The sequence below is a fragment of the Siphateles boraxobius genome, unplaced genomic scaffold (assembly GCF_051911475.1).
Source record: "Siphateles boraxobius isolate OS27281-9 unplaced genomic scaffold, OSU_SipBor_1 206, whole genome shotgun sequence".
NCBI classification, from domain to species: domain Eukaryota; kingdom Metazoa; phylum Chordata; class Actinopteri; order Cypriniformes; family Leuciscidae; genus Siphateles; species Siphateles boraxobius.
In genome coordinates this window covers 112,501-132,647 of record NW_027508818.1, presented here as the reverse complement: position 1 = coordinate 132,647, position 20,147 = coordinate 112,501, and the positions used below count along the sequence as shown (strand labels likewise).

Here is a 20,147-nt window from a genome sequence, read left to right as displayed (position 1 = left end):
AAGAGAGAGAGTGTATCTGTGAGTGTGTGTGAGATAGAGAGAGTAGAGTGTGTGTGAGAGAGAGAGAGAGACTGTGTGTGTGTGTGTGTGAGAGAGAGGGTGATAGAGTGTGAGTGTATATTTGTGAGTGTGTGTGTAAGAGAAAGAGAGAGAGTGTATCTGTGAGTGTGTGTGAGATAGAGAGAGTAGAGTGTGTGTGAGAGAGAGAGAGAGACTGTGTGTGTGTGTGTGAGAGAGAGGGTGATAGAGTGTGTGTATCTGTGAGTGTATATTTGTGAGTGTGTGTGTGTGTGGTCAGTCAATCTAACACCTCACACACACACTGATGTATCGGTCATGTTTTCTGATTAAGGACATTTAATTGCACTCTTATTTTCAAAGCCCATATGATTCCAAGTTAATGGTTTAACAAGAGAATATTTGCTTGCGTACACACACAACCCTTAATGAATATATTATTCCTCAAAATACATCATCAAGAGTAGATTTAAAATAAGATCTAGAATATGATCTTTCACAAGTAAGGAAAATATTGGGTTTTTGTTCTGATGAATAAAAGTGGAGTTGATGCTGGTGTTCTTTAGCCTGGAGGATCTCAGACTGTTATTGAACTGCTAATACACACGTGTGTGTCGCCAGAACCGTCATAAATGCTTATTTCTCAGACATGATAAAAGCTGTTCGTTTATTGACACTCGTAAGACCGTAACTTTACATCATAAAATATGAGCAGTTTCACTTCTACACTTGATATTACAGCATAGAAAAAATAATTTCATTTATTGATCCTTGAAACACATTCAAGTGTCACAATGCCATATGTATAACACACACACACACACACACACACACACACACACACACACACACACACACACACACACACACACACACACACACACACAGTAGAGATATCTGAGGCACATTCATGAGAGGACACTGAAGGAACATGATTTCACACGAAGAGTGACAGAAACAATAGGCTGATGTTGCTTGTGAAAATATAAAGTGTAAAACAGAGATATAGAGTGTGTATTACTCCAGGAACAGAACATGTGACCGCTCGTCGTGTGTGTTCCCGTGAGCTCTTCCATATTCATAAGGCAGAAACAGCACAGATAATAACAGCTTGAAGAGGAGGATGTGGCCGGGCGCAGTGATCTCGAGGTCTACGACTGCAGAGCGAGTTTTACCTTTAATAATTGATTACGCTGATCTGCTGATTTATTCATCAGTCACGTGGGGCCCTGCTGGGGTCAGAGGTCAGAGGTCACGAGCGGGTCTGGTTCCGGTTCTGCCTCCAGGACCCGTGCAGCTGCTGCAGAGTCTCGAACGCCCGCACGCTGATGTTCAGAGCCGGATGAACCTTGCGCAGGTCCGCTTCCCCGAGCAGAGACAGGCCACAGATCCCGAAGTACGTGTGCAGGGGGTCTGAGACACAGGAGAAACATGTGTTCATGTGTGTGTTCAGTGTGTGTTCATGTGTGTGTTCAGTGTGTGTTCAGTGTGTGTTCAGTGTGTGTTCAGTGTGTGTTCATGCGTGTGTTCATGCGTGTGTTCATGCGTGTGTTCATGCGTGTGTTCAGTGTGTGTTCATGTGTGTTCATGTGTGTGTTCATGCGTGTGTTCAGTGTGTGTTCATGTGTGTGTTCAGTGTGTGTTCATGTGTGTGTTCAGTGTGTGTTCAGTGTGTGTTCAGTGTGTGTTCAGTGTGTGTTCATGCGTGTGTTCATGCGTGTGTTCAGTGTGTGTTCATGTGTGTGTTCAGTGTGTGTTCAGTGTGTGTTCAGTGTGTGTTCATGTGTGTGTTCATGTGTGTGTTCAGTGTGTGTTCAGTGTGTGTTCAGTGTGTGTTCATGCGTGTGTGTTCAGTGTGTGTTCATGTGTGTTCATGTGTGTTCATGTGTGTGTTCATGTGTGTGTTCATGCGTGTGTTCAGGCGTGTGTTCAGTGTGTGTTCAGTGTGTGTTCAGTGTGTGTTCATGTGTGTGTTCATGTGTGTGTTCATGTGTGTGTTCATGTGTGTGTTCATGTGTGTGTTCATGTGTGTGTTCATGTGTGTGTTCAGTGTGTGTTCAGTGTGTGTACATGTGTGTGTTCATGTGTGTGTTCAGTGTGTGTTCAGTGTGTGTTCAGTGTGTATTCAGTGTGTGTTCATGCGTGTGTTCATGCGTGTGTTCAGTGTGTGTTCAGTGTGTGTTCATGCGTGTGTGTTCAGTGTGTGTTCATGTGTGTTCATGTGTGTGTTCATGCGTGTGTTCATGCGTGTGTTCAGGCGTGTGTTCATGTGTGTGTTCAGTGTGTGTTCATGTGTGTGTTCATGTGTGTGTTCATGTGTGTGTTCATGTGTGTGTTCATGTGTGTGTTCATGTGTGTGTTCAGTGTGTGTTCAGTGTGTGTTCAGTGTGTGTTCAGTGTGTGTACATGTGTGTGTTCATGTGTGTGTTCAGTGTGTGTTCAGTGTGTGTTCAGTGTGTGTTCAGTGTGTATTCAGTGTGTATTCATGCGTGTGTTCAGTGTGTGTGTTCAGTGTGTGTTCAGTGTGTGTTCATGTGTGTGTACAGTGTGTGTTCAGTGTGTGTACATGTGTGTGTTCAGTGTGTGTTCAGTGTGTGTTCAGTGTGTGTTCAGTGTGTGTTCAGTGTGTGTTCAGTGTGTGTACAGTGTGTGTGTGTTCAGTGTGTTCATGTGTGTGTTCAGTGTGTGTTCAGTGTGTGTTCAGTGTGTGTTCATGTGTGTGTTCATGTGTGTGTTCAGTGTGTGTTCAGTGTGTGTACATGTGTGTGTTCATGTGTGTGTTCTGTGGGTGTTCATGTGTGTGTTCAGTGTGTATTCATGTGTGTGTTCAGTGTGTGTACAGTGTGTGTTCAGTGTGTGTACAGTGTGTGTTCATGCGTGTGTACAGTGTGTTTGTTCATGTGTGTGTTCAGTGTGTGTTCAGTGTGTGTACAGTGTGTGTACAGTGTGTGTACAGTGTGTGTTCATGCATGTGTACAGTGTGTTTGTTCATGTGTGTGTTCAGTGTGTGTACAGTGTGTGTTCATGCGTGTGTGTTCAGTGTGTGTTCATGTGTGTGTTCATGTGTGTGTTCATGCGTGTGTTCATGCGTGTGTTCAGTGTGTGTTCAGTGTGTGTTCATGTGTGTGTTCATGTGTGTGTTCATGTGTGTGTTCATGTGTGTGTTCATGTGTGTGTTCAGTGTGTGTTCAGTGTGTGTTCATGTGTGTGTTCATGCGTGTGTTCAGGCGTGTGTTCAGTGTGTGTTCAGTGTGTGTTCAGTGTGTGTTATTGTGTGTGTTCATGTGTGTGTTCATGTGTGTGTTCATGTGTGTGTTCAGTGTGTGTTATGTGTGTGTACAGTGTGTGTTCAGTGTGTGTACAGTGTGTGTTCAGTGTGTGTTCATGTGTGTGTTCAGTGTGTGTTCAGTGTGTGTTCAGTGTGTGTTCAGTGTGTGTACAGTGTGTGTTCAGTGTGTGTACAGTGTGTGTACAGTGTGTGTGTGTTCATGTGTGTGTTCATGTGTGTGTTCAGTGTGTGTTCAGTGTGTGTACAGTGTGTGTTCATGCGTGTGTACAGTGTGTGTTCATGTATGTGTTCAGTGTGTGTTCAGTGTGTGTTCATGTGTGTGTTCAGTGTGCGTTCATGCGTGTACAGTGTGTGTTCAGTGTGTGTTCATGTGTGTGTTCATGTGTGTGTTCATGTGTGTGTTCATGTGTGTGTTCATGCGTGTGTTCATGCGTGTGTTCATGTGTGTGTTCATGTGTGTGTTCAGTGTGTGTTCATGTGTGTGTTCATGCGTGTGTACAGTGTGTGTACAGTGTGTGTTCATGTGTGTGTTCAGTGTGTGTACAGTGTGTGTTCATGTGTGTGTTCAGTGTGTGTTCATGCATGTGTACAGTGTGTGTTCAGTGTGTGTTCAGTGTGTGTTCATGCGTGTGTTCAGTGTGTGTTCATGGGTGTGTTCAGTGCGTGTTCATGTGTGTTCAGTGTGTGTTCATGGGTGTGTTCAGTGCGTGTTCATGGGTGTGTTCAGTGCGTGTTCATGGGTGTGTTCAGGGTGTGTTCAGTGTGTGTTCATGGGTGTGTTCATGCGTGTGTTCAGTGTGTGTTCATGCGTGTGTTCATGTGTGTGTTCATGCGTGTGTTCATGTGTGTGTTCAGTGTGTGTTCATGCGTGTGTTCAGTGTGTGTTCATGGGTGTGTTCAGTGTGTGTTCAGTGTGTGTTCAGTGTGTGTTCAGTGTGTGTTCAGGCGTGTGTTCAGGCGTGTGTTCAGTGTGTGTTCATGGGTGTGTTCAGTGTGTGTTCATAGGTGTGTTCAGTGTGTGTTCATGCGTGTGTTCAGTGTGTGTTCATGCGTGTGTTCAGTGTGTGTTCATGCGTGTGTTCAGTGTGTGTTCAGTGTGTGTTCATGCGTGTGTTCAGTGTGTGTTCAGTGTGTGTTCAGTGTGCGTTCATGCGTGTGTTCAGTGTGTGTTCAGTGTGTGTTCAGTGTGTGTTCATGCGTGTGTTCAGTGTGTGTTCATGCGTGTGTTCAGTGTGTGTTCAGTGTGTGTTCATGCGTGTGTTCAGTGTGTGTTCATGCGTGTGTTCAGTGTGTGTTCAGTGTGTGTTCATGCGTGTGTTCAGTGTGTGTTCAGTGTGTGTTCATGCGTGTGTTCAGTGTGTGTTCAGTGTGTGTTCAGTGTGCGTTCATGCGTGTGTTCAGTGTGTGTTCAGTGTGTGTTCAGTGTGTGTTCATGCGTGTGTTCAGTGTGTGTTCATGCGTGTGTTCAGTGTGTGTTCAGTGTGTGTTCATGCGTGTGTTCAGTGTGTGTTCAGTGTGCGTTCATGCGTGTGTTCAGTGTGCGTTCATGCGTGTGTTCAGTGTGTGTTCATGCGTGTGTACAGTGTGTGTTCATGCGTGTTCAGTGTGTGTTCAGTGTGTGTTCATGCGTGTGTTCAGTGTGTGTTCATGCGTGTGTTCATGGGTGTGTTCAGTGTGTGTTCATGCGTGTGTTCAGTGTGTGTTCATGCGTGTGTTCAGTGTGCGTTCATGCGTGTGTTCAGTGTGCGTTCATGCGTGTGTTCAGTGTGTGTGTTTATGCGTGCGTTTAGTGTGTGTGTTTATGCGTGTGTGTGAGTTCATGCGTGTGTGTTTATGCGTAAGTGTTTATGCGTGCGTTTAGTGTGTGTGTTCATGCGTGTGTGTTTATGCGTGTGTGTTTATGCGTTTAGTGTGTGTGTTTATGCGTGTGTGTGTGTTCATGCGTGTGTGTTTATGCGTGTGTGTGTGTTTATGCGTTTAGTGTGTGTTTATGCGTTTAGTGTGTGTGTTTATGCGTGTGTGTTTATGCGTGTGTGTTTATGCGTGTGTGTTTATGCGTGTGTGTTTATGCGTGTGTGTGTGTTTATGCGTGTGTGTGTGTTTATGCGTGTGTGTTTATGCGTGTGTGTGTGTGTTTATGCGTTTAGTGTGTGTTTATGCGTTTAGTGTGTGTGTTTATGCGTGTGTGTTTATGCGTGTGTGTGTGTTTATGCGTTTAGTGTGTGTGTTCATGCGTGTGTGTGTGTGTTTATGCGTGTGTGTTTATGCGTGTGTGTTTATGTGTGTGTGTTCATGCGTGTGTTTATGCGTGTGTGTTTATGCGTGTGTGTTTATGCGTGTGTGTTTATGCGTGTATGTGTGTTTATGCGTGTGTGTGTGTTTATGCGTGTGTGTTTATGCGTGTGTGTGTGTGTTTATGCGTTTAGTGTGTGTTTATGCGTTTAGTGTGTGTGTTTATGCGTGTGTGTTTATGCGTGTGTGTGTGTTTATGCGTTTAGTGTGTGTGTTCATGCGTGTGTGTGTGTGTTTATGCGTGTGTGTTTATGCGTGTGTGTTTATGTGTGTGTGTTCATGCGTGTGTGTTTATGCGTGTGTGTTTATGCGTGTGTGTTTATGTGTGTGTGTTCATGCGTGTGTGTTTATGCGTGTGTGTTTATGCGTGTGTGTTTATGCGTGTATGTGTGTTTATGCGTGTGTGTGTGTTTATGCGTGTGTGTTTATGCGTGTGTGTGTGTGTTTATGCGTTTAGTGTGTGTTTATGCGTTTAGTGTGTGTGTTTATGCGTGTGTGTTTATGCGTGTGTGTGTGTTTATGGGTTTAGTGTGTGTGTTCATGCGTGTGTGTGTGTGTTTATGCGTGTGTGTTTATGCGTGTGTGTTCATGCGTGTGTGTTCATGCGTGTGTGTTTATGCGTGTGTGTTTATGCGTGTGTGTTTATGCGTGTGTGTTTATGTGTGTGTGTTCATGCGTGTGTGTTTATGCGTGTGTGTTTATGCGTGTGTGTTTATGCGTGTATGTGTGTTTATGCGTGTGTGTGTGTTTATGCGTGTGTGTTTATGCGTGTGTGTGTGTGTTTATGCGTTTAGTGTGTGTTTATGCGTTTAGTGTGTGTGTTTATGCGTGTGTGTTTATGCGTGTGTGTGTGTTTATGCGTTTAGTGTGTGTGTTCATGCGTGTGTGTGTGTGTTTATGCGTGTGTGTTTATGCGTGTGTGTTCATGCGTGTGTGTTTATGTGTGTGTGTTTATGCATGTGTGTTTATGTGTGTGTGTTTATGCGTGTGTGTTTATGCGTGTGTGTTTATGCGTGTGTGTTCATGCGTGTGTGTTTATGCGTGTGTGTTCATGCGTGTGTGTTCATGCGTGTGTGTTTATGTGTGTGTGTTTATGCATGTGTGTTTATGTGTGTGTGTTCATGCGTGTGGGTTTATGCGTGTGTGTTCATGCGTGTGTGTTTATGTGTGTGTGTTTATGCGTGTGTGTTTATGCGTGCGTTTAGTGTGTGTGTTCATGCGTGTGTGTTTATGCGTGTGTGTTTATGCGTGTGTGTTTATGTGTGTGTGTTTATGCGTGTGCGTGTGTGTTTATGCGTGTGTGTTCATGCGTGTGTGTTCATGCGTGTGTGTTCATGCGTGTGTGTTTATGTGTGTGTGTTTATGCGTGTGTGTTTATGCGTGCGTTTAGTGTGTGTGTTCATGCGTGTGTGTTTATGCGTGTGTGTTTATGCGTGTGTGTTTATGTGTGTGTGTTTATGCGTGTGCGTGTGTGTTTATGCGTGTGTGTTCATGCGTGTGTGTTCATGCGTGTGTGTTTATGTGTGTGTGTTTATGCATGTGCGTTTATGTGTGTGTGTTTATGCGTGTGAGCTGAGGCGTAGCACAAGATCCCGGGTCCTGTGCACAGGCAGTCGATGGCCCCCATGTTCCTAATATAGATATTTTAGCCTATTAACTTAAAAATAAACATGTTTCAAATTAGGCAATTATAATGCCGTGTCGTCTGCAAACAGCATTGTTAGTGTACAGTTTATTTATTTATCATTTACCTCACATTACATGTATAACCTAATTCTCATCTGAAAGTGTGTGTTCTGCTCTTTCAGTGGGTGGTCTCAGTTATTTTTTAGCACTAACGATCGTGGAGATATTCAAGCAGTTTAGCAATATAGATTTCGTGTTCTAGTTTGTGTTTGTTTCTTAGAAAAGAAGTCAGTGTCAGTTACCAATTATTTTCCCTCATTTTGTTTCCTTTCCTTCTCCTGTCTTTCCTTTCTTTTTTGCTGGCCTGATTTGGCTTTCTTTGAGAAAGACTTTTCTACAGCAGAAGTTTGCGCTCCACCAGATGCTCAACTAACTAACTAAAACAAAATGCGTGTGGATGGACTAAACCATGTGGCATTAGCAAGGGACTGTGACACCTTAGATAGTCTTTACTTTTTTGTATACAAAATGTAGTCAGTCAATCAACAAAGTTATTCAGCCAATACACTAACTTTAAATTTCATTCGACATTCATTATGAAATTTAATTAGGAGATGAAAATATCCAGGTAAAAGAAAATATATTCCAGACTTTTCAAAGTCCCTCTCTCCCCTCGGGGCCCTGGGAATCAGAACTGGTTTTACCCCAGTCCGACGCCCTTGAGTGTGTGTTTATGTGTGTGCAGTGTGTGCGTTCAGTGTGTGTTCATGCGTGCGTGTTCATTTTCGTGTTCATGGTTGTGTGTGTTCATGGTTTTGTGTTCATGGTTGTGTGTGTTAATGGTTGTGTGTGTTCACGGTTGTGTGTGTTCACGGTTGTGTGTGTTCACGGTTGTGTGTGTTCATGGTTGTGTGTGTTCATGGTTGTTTATTTTTTGTGTTCATGTGTGTTTATTTGCGTGTTCATGTATGTATTTATGCATGTGTTCATGTGTGTGTGTTCATGTGTGTGTTCAGTGTGCGTTCATGTGTGGGTTCAGTGTGTGTGTGTGTTCAGTGTGTGTTCATGTGTGGGTTCAGTGTGTGTGTGTTCAGTGTGCGTTCATGTGTGGGTTCAGTGTGTGTGTGTTCAGTGTGTGTTTATGTGTGTGCAGTGTGTGTGTGTTCAGTGTGTGTTCATGCGTGCGTGTTCATTTTCGTGTTCATGGTTGTCTGTGTTCATGGTTGTTTATTTTTTGTGTTCATGTGTGTATTTATGCATGTGTTCATGCGTGTGTGTGTGTGTTCATGTGTGGGTTCAGTGTGTGTGTGTTCAGTGTGCGTTCATGTGTGGGTTCAGTGTGTGTGTGTTCAGTGTGTGTTCCTCTGCAGTTTGATGACAATAAAGCACATTTTACAGGTCAGTGATTATTGGAGCAACAATGAAGCTGCTCTTCAGTAACTCGAGTCTCGTCCGCCGCGTTCACAGCTCCTGTATTAAGTTACACTGGTTTCGACTGAGCGCTGTAACCTCACCTGGGTGACTGTCGGGCCACTTAGCGAAGCCGCCCACCAGCCGGTCCTGCGTCGACAGAATGTAGTTCCGGTTCTTCTCGAAGTTGGTGAGCTGGAAAATGTCTAAAAGCTGCGGGACGCAAGAGGAGCGTGTTAGACTGAGCACACACACAACACAAACCGAGACAGGCCTCACTAATGCTAGTGTGCTACGAGCGGTTAGCTATGCAGTTGCTAGGGTGTTTCAGAGTTCACTGAACTTACTAAGAGCAGCTCATTCTCCTCAACACATGATCTGAGGAACCGCTCAAACACACACTCACACTAAACCCGACAGATGCTGAAACGCCTCCATAGTATCTTGAATTTCTTCCAGGAACGAACACGTCACAATATTCCTCATTATAATAATTCATACGCAGAATAAAGGGGCGGAGCCTGGTTGAGTTAGTTAGTTGAGCCAGAGAATGTCTAATAAAGGGAGAACTTTCACTCAGTAAACTTCCGGCTTCTGAACTGGTTGCAGTTCCACTCTGCCTCCATATGGGGGCGCTCACAGGACGAGTGCAGAATGAATGGAGGTCAGTGGAGATATACCCCTCAAAATCCACTTCTCTCAGGATATAATTTTTTGTCTAGTAATTTGAATGTTGTATTCGAAAGGAGATGCAAAGAAATTACTCATTGCTGGGTGTTAGATTTTTTAGAGTCACTAATTTGCTTTAAAAAGTCTTTTAAAATGTCAATGACGTCATACACATCGTTCCACCAGAGATACTGCTTTACGGCAATCCTTCAGTCACTTTGGTGCTTTCGCGCTCTGCACTTTCTTTTCATCGACAACACCGCTGACACAGGGAAATACACGTGCTAGACGAGGTTTTTGTTTTGTTGTTTTAAAAGACCACGCTGAAAATACACACTAGGGCTGCAACTAACGATTATTTTGATAATCGATTAATCGGACGATTATTTTTTCGATTAATCGGATAGAAATTCAATTAGATTTTTTTTTTATTATAACTAAATAAAAACGTAAATCAGGGTATTTATGTGTAAAAGTGTACTTTAAAAAGTGCAAAAGCCACACATTGAGTTTTACTAATATCAATATTTGCATTGTTTTTAATGATAATTGCTGATGGCAAGTTGACAAACATGATTATTGTTAAAAAAATGATATCCAACATATTATGTTTTAACACAATTTTTGTTAAAAGAAATTTACACAGTTGTAAATACACATGTTGTTCAGATGTGAATATCTGAACTAAAAACAAACTAAAAACATCTAAAATATATAATTCATTTAATTTTTATTTAAAATTAATTATATATAAGGAATATAAGGATAAAGAATATAATATATATTATATATTATATATATAAAAGAATATAATATAAGGTTAAATTGATTAAATAAATATAGAAAGACTGAAAACAATCGTGTGAATGTAGAGCCGCAGTAGATCGCGTTTGAAAAACAATTAAAACTTAGTAGACAAATGCTATAAAAAGAGAACGGAATGGAGGTAACGTTACCCAGCAAGCTAACAGGCTTGAGTAAAGGACAGGAGAAATTATGCATTAGTGCACAAGCATTCGCTGAAAACCACTGAGTACAGTGACTAAAAAACAATATTTTACTGCTGCTGTTATTAACTGCCTTTATATTTAGTGCTTCGCTTTGTAAACACCGTTTTAATTTAACCTGTTTCTGCGGTAGCGCTATTTTAATCCATCACTTACGTTGCGAGCGAACTGATTGCGCAACCTGATGCTCGAGACAAAATACAGACATCCCAAGATCCCGGAAGTCCCGGGAGTCTCCCGCATATTGATTGCGGCTCCCTGATGCCCGCGAATTAGTTCAAACTCCCGAAATGAAATCTAGAGCGCGCAAGCAAGAGCGCGCATGCGAGACAGAAGAGACTGCTCCAAACCGTGTAGCGCGCGCGCTCGGCAGAGGGAGAGAGACCTTGCGTGTGTGTGCGTACCAGTAAACGCTCCCCGTGACGTAAGCAGACCAACTAATCGATAATGACATTCGTTGACAACGATTTTCATAATCGATTATAATCGATTTTATCGATTAGTTGTTGCAGCCCTAATACACACACACTCATTCTGGTCCCGCTTCGGATGCCACGATGCCATCAAGCGGTATCTCTGTTCGTAATCAGTCCTTCACTGACCAATCAGCGTTCATTAGCAGAATGCTAGCGTGTAATGGGCAACAACAACTCAACCTGTAAGAAATCGAAAGGACATAAGTACTCGTTCATTCAACTTTCGACCTATAACGCATGTTGAACTTGCAAAGCCTACAATCAAATCTGAGATTTCTCAACGGCAATCGGGTGAAAGAGACATTTAGCCGTCTAGCTCCATAGACTCCCATTCATTTTGCACTCACACGATCGCCCCCCAGTGGAACTCTGGTGGAACTACAACCAAAATTCGGTACAATAGGGCTTAATAGGGAGTGGCCAGGCTCTCCGTAGACGGGTCATGTTAGTGTTAAACTGCCGGTTATGATATGGGGCGGGGTTAGCCCCTTATCATATTATCATAGGGTCATAGGGTTATCATATCAACCCTTATCATAGGGTTAGCTAACCCTAACCCTGAGATTTCCCAAACACACTCGAAAAGCTCGACCAATCACAACACACTGCTCCAGCCGACCAATCAGAGCACAATGTGCTTTTCAGGAGGAGGGGCTTCATAGAGACAGGAAGTAAACAGAGCGTTACTGACAAACTGGGAAGAGAGGAGCCGCAACAATGGAGAATATGAGGAAAATAATCAACATTCAAGCAGGAAAACCTGTTCTAGTAGAGCCTGAAAACTACATCACGACTGTGAGAAAGGCATATCAGGTCTTCTTTAAAAAACATGATTCAACATAATACAACCAAAAAGTACAAAATCTTAAATCCACTCCAGTTTGGTAGTTCTTCTAATTCAGCTGAGAGTCACACCGTGAGGGATCGAGCTACTATTGGTCACATGTCCTCGCAAAAACGTAAACTTTGGAACACAGTAAATATCGCTTGTTTCCATCTCAATGAAACGTCTCTTTAGTGCTTGAGGACGAATCACCTCACTGACAACACTGGCGGTGACAACACTGGCGGTGACAACACTGGCGGTGACAACACTGGCGGTGACAACACTGGCGGTGACAAGACTGGCGGTGACAAGACTGGCGGTGACAACACTGGCGGTGACAACACTGGCGGTGACAACACTGGCGGTGACAACACTGGCGGTGACAACACTGGCGGTGACAACACTGGCGGTGACAACACTGGCGGTGACAACACTGGCGGTGACAACACTGGCGGTGACAACATTGGCGGTGACAACACTGACGGTGACAACATTGGCGGTGGCAACACTGGCGGTGACAACACTGGCGGTGACAACACTGGCGGTGGCAACACTGGCGGTGGCAACACTGGCGGTGACAACACTGGCGGTGACAACACTGGCGATGACAACACTGGCGGTGACAACACTGGCGGTGACAACACTGGCGATGACAACACTGGCGGTGACAACACTGGCGGTGACAACATTGGCGGTGACAACACTGGCGGTGACAACACTGGCGGTGACAACACTGGCGGTGACAACACTGGCGGTGACAACACTGGCGGTGACTGTCAGTGACTGTCAGTGTTGTCACGGCGATGACAACACTGGCGATGACAACACTGGCGGTGACAACACTGGCGGTGACAACATTGGCGGTGACAACACTGGCGGTGACAACACTGGCGGTGACAACACTGGCGATGGCGATCACTGGCGGTGACAACACTGGCGGTGACAACACTGGCGGTGACAACACTGGCGGTGACAACACTGGCGGTGACAACACTGGCGGTGACAACACTGGCGGTGACAACACTGGCGGTGACAACACTGGCGGTGACAACACTGGCGGTGACTGTCAGTGACTGTCAGTGTTGTCACGGCGATGACAACACTGGCGATGACAACACTGGCGGTGACAACACTGGCGGTGACAACACTGGCGGTGGATGACAACACTGGCGGTGGATGACAACACTGCCGGTGGATGACAACACTGCCGGTGGATGACAACACTGCCGGTGGATGACATCACTGCCGGTGGATGACAACACTGCCGGTGGATGACAACACTGCCGGTGGATGACAACACTGCCGGTGGATGACAACACTGCCGGTGGATGACAACACTGCCGGTGACAACACTGGCGGTGACAACACTGGCGATGACAACACTGGCGGTGGATGACAACACTGGCGGTGGATGACAACACTGCCGGTGGATGACAACACTGCCGGTGGATGACAACACTGCCGGTGGATGACATCACTGCCGGTGGATGACAACACTGCCGGTGGATGACATCACTGCCGGTGGATGACAACACTGCCGGTGGATGACAACACTGCCGGTGGATGACAACACTGCCGGTGGATGACAACACTGCCGGTGGATGACATCACTGCCGGTGGATGACAACACTGCCGGTGGATGACAACACTGCCGGTGGATGACAACACTGCCGGTGGATGACAACACTGCCGGTGGATGACAACACTGCCGGTGGATGACAACACTGCCGGTGGATGACAACACTGCCGGTGGATGACAACACTGCCGGTGGATGACAACACTGCCGGTGGATGACAACACTGCCGGTGGATGACAACACTGCCGGTGACAACACTGGCGGTGACAACACTGGCGATGACAACACTGGCGATGACAAGACAACACTGGCGGTGACAACACTGGCGGTGACAACACTGGCGGTGACAACACTGGCGGTGACAACACTGGCGGTGACAACACTGGCGGTGACAACACTGGCGGTGACAACACTGGCGGTGACAACACTGGCGGTGACAACACTGGCGGTGACAACACTGGCGGTGACAACACTGGCGATGACAACACTGGCGATGACAACACTGGCGATGACAACACTGGCGGTGACAACACTGGCGATGACAACACTGGCGGTGACAACACTGGCGGTGACAACACTGGCGATGACAACACTGGCGATGACAACACTGGCGGTGACAACACTGGCGGTGACAACACTGGCGGTGACAACACTGGCGATGACAACACTGGCGATGACAACACTGGCGGTGACAAAACTGGCGGTGACAACACTGGCGGTGACAACACTGGCGGTGACAACACTGGCGATGACAACACTGGCGATGACAACACTGGCGGTGACAACACTGGCGGTGACAACACTGGCGATGACAACACTGGCGATGACAACACTGGCGATGACAACACTGGCGGTGACAACACTGGCGATGACAACACTGGCGATGACAACACTGGCGGTGACAACACTGGCGGTGACAACACTGGCGATGACAACACTGGCGGTGACAACACTGGCGGTGACAACACTGGCGATGACAACACTGGCGGTGACAACACTGGCGATGACAACACTGGCGATGACAACACTGGCGGTGACAACACTGGCGGTGACAACACTGGCGATGACAACACTGGCGGTGACAACACTGGCGGTGACAACACTGGCGATGACAACACTGGCGATGACAACACTGGCGATGACAACACTGGCGATGACAACACTGGCGATGACAACACTGGCGATGACAACACTGGCGGTGACAACACTGGCGGTGACAACACTGGCGGTGACAACACTGGCGGTGACAACACTGGCGATGACAACACTGGCCAGCACTGGCGGTGACAACACTGGCAGTGACACTGGCGGTGACAACACTGGCGGTGACAACACTGGCGATGACAACACTGGCGATGACAACACTGGCGGTGACAACACTGGCGGTGACAACACTGGCGGTGACAACACTGGCCAGCACTGGCGGTGACAACACTGGCAGTGACACTGGCGGTGACAACACTGGCGGTGACAACACTGGCGATGACAACACTGGCGATGACAACACTGGCGATGACAACACTGGCGATGACAACACTGGCGATGACAACACTGGCGATGACAACACTGGCGATGACAACACTGGCGATGACAACACTGGCGATGACAACACTGGCGATGACAACACTGGCGATGACAACACTGGCGATGACAACACTGGCGGTGACAACACTGGCGATGACAACACTGGCGATGACAACACTGGCGGTGACAACACTGGCGATGACAACACTGGCGATGACAACACTGGCGATGACAACACTGGCGATGACAACACTGGCGATGACAACACTGGCGATGACAACACTGGCGGTGACAACACTGGCGGTGACAACACTGGCGATGACAACACTGGCGATGACAACACTGGCGGTGACAACACTGGCGATGACAACACTGGCGGTGACAACACTGGCGATGACAACACTGGCGGTGACAACACTGGCGATGACAACACTGGCGGTGACAACACTGGCGATGACAACACTGGCGATGACAACACTGGCGATGACAACACTGGCGATGACAACACTGGCGGTGACAACACTGGCGGTGACAACACTGGCGGTGACAACACTGGCGGTGACAACACTGGCGATGACAACACTGGCGATGACAACACTGGCGGTGACAACACTGGCGATGACAACACTGGCGGTGACAACACTGGCGATGACAACACTGGCGATGACAACACTGGCGATGACAACACTGGCGATGACAACACTGGCGGTGACAACACTGGCGGTGACAACACTGGCGATGACAACACTGGCCAGCACTGGCGGTGACAACACTGGCAGTGACACTGGCGGTGACAACACTGGCGGTGACAACACTGGCGATGACAACACTGGCGATGACAACACTGGCGGTGACAACACTGGCGGTGACAACACTGGCGGTGACAACACTGGCGGTGACAACACTGGCGGTGACAACACTGGCGGTGACAACACTGGCCAGCACTGGCGGTGACAACACTGGCAGTGACACTGGCGGTGACAACACTGGCGGTGACAACACTGGCGATGACAACACTGGCGATGACAACACTGGCGATGATAACACTGGCGATGACAACACTGGCGATGACAACACTGGCGATGACAACACTGGCGGTGACAACACTGGCGATGACAACACTGGCGATGACAACACTGGCGGTGACAACACTGGCGATGACAACACTGGCGATGACAACACTGGCGATGACAACACTGGCGATGACAACACTGGCGATGACAACACTGGCGATGACAACACTGGCGGTGACAACACTGGCGGTGACAACACTGGCGATGACAACACTGGCGATGACAACACTGGCGGTGACAACACTGGCGATGACAACACTGGCGGTGACAACACTGGCGATGACAACACTGGCGGTGACAACACTGGCGATGGCAACACTGGCGATGACAACACTGGCGGTGACAACACTGGCGATGACAACACTGGCCAGCACTGGCGGTGACAACACTGGCAGTGACACTGGCGGTGACAACACTGGCGGTGACAACACTGGCGATGACAACACTGGCGATGATAACACTGGCGATGACAACACTGGCGATGACAACACTGGCGATGACAACACTGGCGATGACAACACTGGCGATGACAACACTGGCGGTGACAACACTGGCGATGACAACACTGGCGATGACAACACTGGCGATGACAACACTGGCGATGACAACACTGGCGGTGACAACACTGGCGGTGACAACACTGGCGGTGACAACACTGGCGGTGACAACACTGGCGATGACAACACTGGCGATGACAACACTGGCGATGACAACACTGGCGATGACAACACTGGCGATGACAACACTGGCGATGACAACACTGGCGATGACAACACTGGCGATGACAACACTGGCGATGCTCGACTAACTGAACGCCACTAACAGCATTCAAGAGAATCACTCTAATTAAGTGAATGATATTACATACAATCACTGCAGGTTATTTAACATGTATAAACCACATGATAAGTTTAAAACTAAAGCAGTGGTTCTGATTGGATGAGGCTCATCGGCGCGGTAACGGGGCGTATTGCAGAAGCACACGCGTGACGACTTGCACACGCACCTCCAGCGTCGCTCCCACCCAGAAGGAGTAGCACGTGTCCACGGGTTTGTTGGGCCGGCCGTGGAAGCCGTTCTGCTGTCGGAGGATACACCAGCGCCGGATCCGGTCCAGCTCACGCTCGCTGAACACCTCCTGCAGCTTTCCCATCATGCACAGCGACGCCACGGCACAGAAGGTGGACCCACCTGAGGAAGATAGACGCTTCAGTGAGGTCTGATCAGAGAGTGTGGAGTCCAGCAGTGTGCCTGATCTAAAGCTGTTCTCGCGAGTCTTAATGTAATCAATCAGATTTTAATAAATTTTTACCCTGATTATTTATAGTTTAAGTGAAAGAAATTGCATTTTTAGGTATGTTTTGCGACATTGTTAATTGTTATTAAGCAATAAGGTATAATATATTTTTTTAAATACAAGCTTGTCATGTCATAATTAATTCTTTAACAGAATTATGCTTTATTATATTTATCAAAGTTTTTTATAGAAAAATATCGAAGATAGTTTGAATAGCTGTATGCTATGCTACTACCTAAGCTAACTAAAAAACACTAATGACGAGAAATGTTTAATTTCACAATCTATACGAATATATGAAACATATAAGTTAAAAGACATTTATTGTCATAATAACGTAGTTCAAATTACTTATATAATAAAGTTATATCTGATTTGTAACCAAGCACAAGCGATTACTCATAAATCAAGATTTGAACCAATCGGATTGCTTGGGTCGTAAGCTGGGACTCATTACTACATCAGCACTGAATCACTGAATCAACTCCGACTCACTCACTGAACTGATGCCCGGCTCCAAATGTTCTGTGAACTAAAAGTTTATGCAACTTACATTCAGTATATATAAATTTTAAATGCCATATGAGCATAAAGGCTATATTCATGGCAAAAAATATTTGATAGAAATTCTAAAATGCTCTAAAAACAACTTTCTACAGTACAAGCATCTACAGTATTACTGAAACGTCTGAATAAAAGCAGGACGGTCAGGTAAAGCGTGTTTAACAGTCTGATCCTTCAGTCAATATTAGTCTGATCTCATTATCAGGACTGACTTTACATCATTAGTTATGAACACATTCATCACACCGGACATAAACACACTTTCCACATCTGCAAGAATCACATTAGAGAAATATTTCACACTCCAAACTGTGAATGTTGCTGTTGAAACTCAGAAAACTCTTTAGACGCGCTGGAATGAAAGCACTTCCTCCACTGAGTTCCTGAAGGTGTTTATCAGCAGAGTTCAGTGTGTGTAAAACAGTGTAAACGCACCATGTGACTCCAGTCCGGCTCCTTGACCAATCCCACTGTCGTACGACTGCAAGAAGAAGAACAGAACGGATCAGTGAAACTACAGTACATAAAGAGATCAACATCAGTTCAGCCAAACATGATCATTGACCCAATCCTGCGTGACCTTCTTTCTTCTGGAAAACACAAAAGAAAATTTCAATGTTCAAATTCTTCTAAATATCTTCTTAAGTGTCTCGCAGAAAGAAAATGCGAATGATGATTTCTGTGTGTACTGTAACATGTCAGATGTCTATGATGACCTGATCTCATTGAACCTGCCGGATTACATCATGTGACCTTTGACCCCGACTGACCCTGTGCGGTGAAGGTCAGGGAGCGACGGCCAGTGTGTTGAGGAGGGGATTGTGGGACTCACTGTGCTCCTCCGGATGTAGTCGATGGCTCTCTGGCAGTCCATCCCTGTCCAGTCGTCCAGCATGTAGCACACGCATGCGGCGCAGTACACGAACCTCATGTCGTTCTCACTGCCTTCCGGGACGGCGTAGAAGCTGCAGGCAGAAACACACCATCACCATCACCCACCTCCTCTTTAACTGCTGATGACTTTGCTAACTTCACCAACAAAACAACTACTATCAGCAGTCAGTTCTCAACTCCACACACACAGGAACCCAAACCATCCTCTCCCACTACCAGAAACCTTCTCTCCTCCTCCTCTCCGCTAACCGAGGAAGAAGTATCTAAACTTCTCCTCTCCAGTCATCCTACCACCTGCCCTCTAGACCCCATCCCCTCACACCTTCTACAAGCCATCACTCCCACACTTCTACCAGCACTCACACACATCATCAACTCATCCCTCCATACTGACATTTTCCCTACAGCATTCATGCAGGCTCGGGTAACTCCACTGCTTAAAAAACAACATTAAACACATCACTTGTGTTTAATCAAAGGAACTTCCCTCCAGCGGTTTGAGTCCTATCTCACAGGTAGGTCCTTCAGGGTCGCATGGAGAGGCAAGGTATCCAAAGCACATCAACTGAACACAGGGGTTCCCCAGGGTTCAGTTCTTGGACCGCTCCTCTTCTCCATCTACACCACATCATTATGACCCATCATACAGGCACATGGTTTCTCTTACCATTGCTATGCTGATGACACACAGCTCCACCTCTCATTTCCACCAGATGATCCCACAGTAGCTGCTCGTATCTCTAGCTGTCTGGTGGACATCTCGGCATGGATGAAGGAACATCACCGGCAGCTCAACCTGGCAAAGACTGAGCTTCTCGTCCTCCCTGCCAATCCGTCTCTACGGCACGACTTCACTATCCAGCTAGACTCATCCTCAATCACCCCATCAAGGTCAGTCAGAAACCTTGGAGTAATATTTGATGACCAGCTGACCTTCACAGACCACATTACAAAGACAGCTCGATCATGCAGGTTTGCAATGTATAACATCAGGAGGATCAGCCCTTTCCTCACTGAGCATGCAACACAACTTCTCGTCCAGGCCCTGGTTATTTCTAGGCTTGATTACTGCAATGCTCTTCTGGCTGGACTTCCATCATGTGTTACTAAACCTCTACAAATGATCCAGAATGCTGCAGCCCGCCTTGTCTTCAACGAGCCCAAAAGGGCCCACGTCACTCCTCTGTTCATCTCACTGCATTGGCTACCACTCGCTGCTCGCATCAAATTCAAAGCTTTGACGCTTGCTTACAGATCTACCACAGACTCAGCTCCGTCCTACTTTCACTCCCTACTACAAGTCTACATCCCTACCAGAAGCCTACGATCGGCCAAGGAGCGACGGCTCGTGGTGCCATCACAGCGAGGCACTAAATCACTCTCCAGAACATTCTCATTCACGGTTCCATGCTGGTGGGATGATCTCCCCACCCTCGTCCGTAATGCAGAATCCCTGACAGCATTCAAAACACAACTGAAAACTCATCTCTTCCGTGAGTACTTAACATAGAAAACATAAATAAAAAAAATTCCTTCCCTTTTAAATCTTCCCTTGTCTGGCTTTTTGCTACTCTGAGCAATTGTTCTTCCCTCTTCACGATGACT

At 46.6% G+C, this 20,147-nt stretch overlaps 1 protein-coding gene across 1 annotated transcript in view; it reads right to left on the bottom strand.

Moving 5' to 3' along the window:
* Positions 1-671: 671 nt before the first annotated feature.
* pggt1b (protein geranylgeranyltransferase type I, beta subunit) overlaps positions 672-20,147 on the bottom strand; it is a 30,377-nt gene continuing 10,901 nt past the window's right edge. Inside the window, exons 5-9 of the mRNA XM_077237690.1 lie at positions 18,481-18,613; positions 18,084-18,129; positions 16,794-16,978; positions 8,740-8,848; positions 672-1,431 (exon numbers count right to left, since the gene is read on the bottom strand). Of these exons, the coding sequence (XP_077093805.1) occupies positions 1,271-1,431; positions 8,740-8,848; positions 16,794-16,978; positions 18,084-18,129; positions 18,481-18,613 (634 nt within the window). The 3' untranslated portion in view covers positions 672-1,270. The remainder of the gene's footprint in view (positions 1,432-8,739; positions 8,849-16,793; positions 16,979-18,083; positions 18,130-18,480; positions 18,614-20,147) is intronic.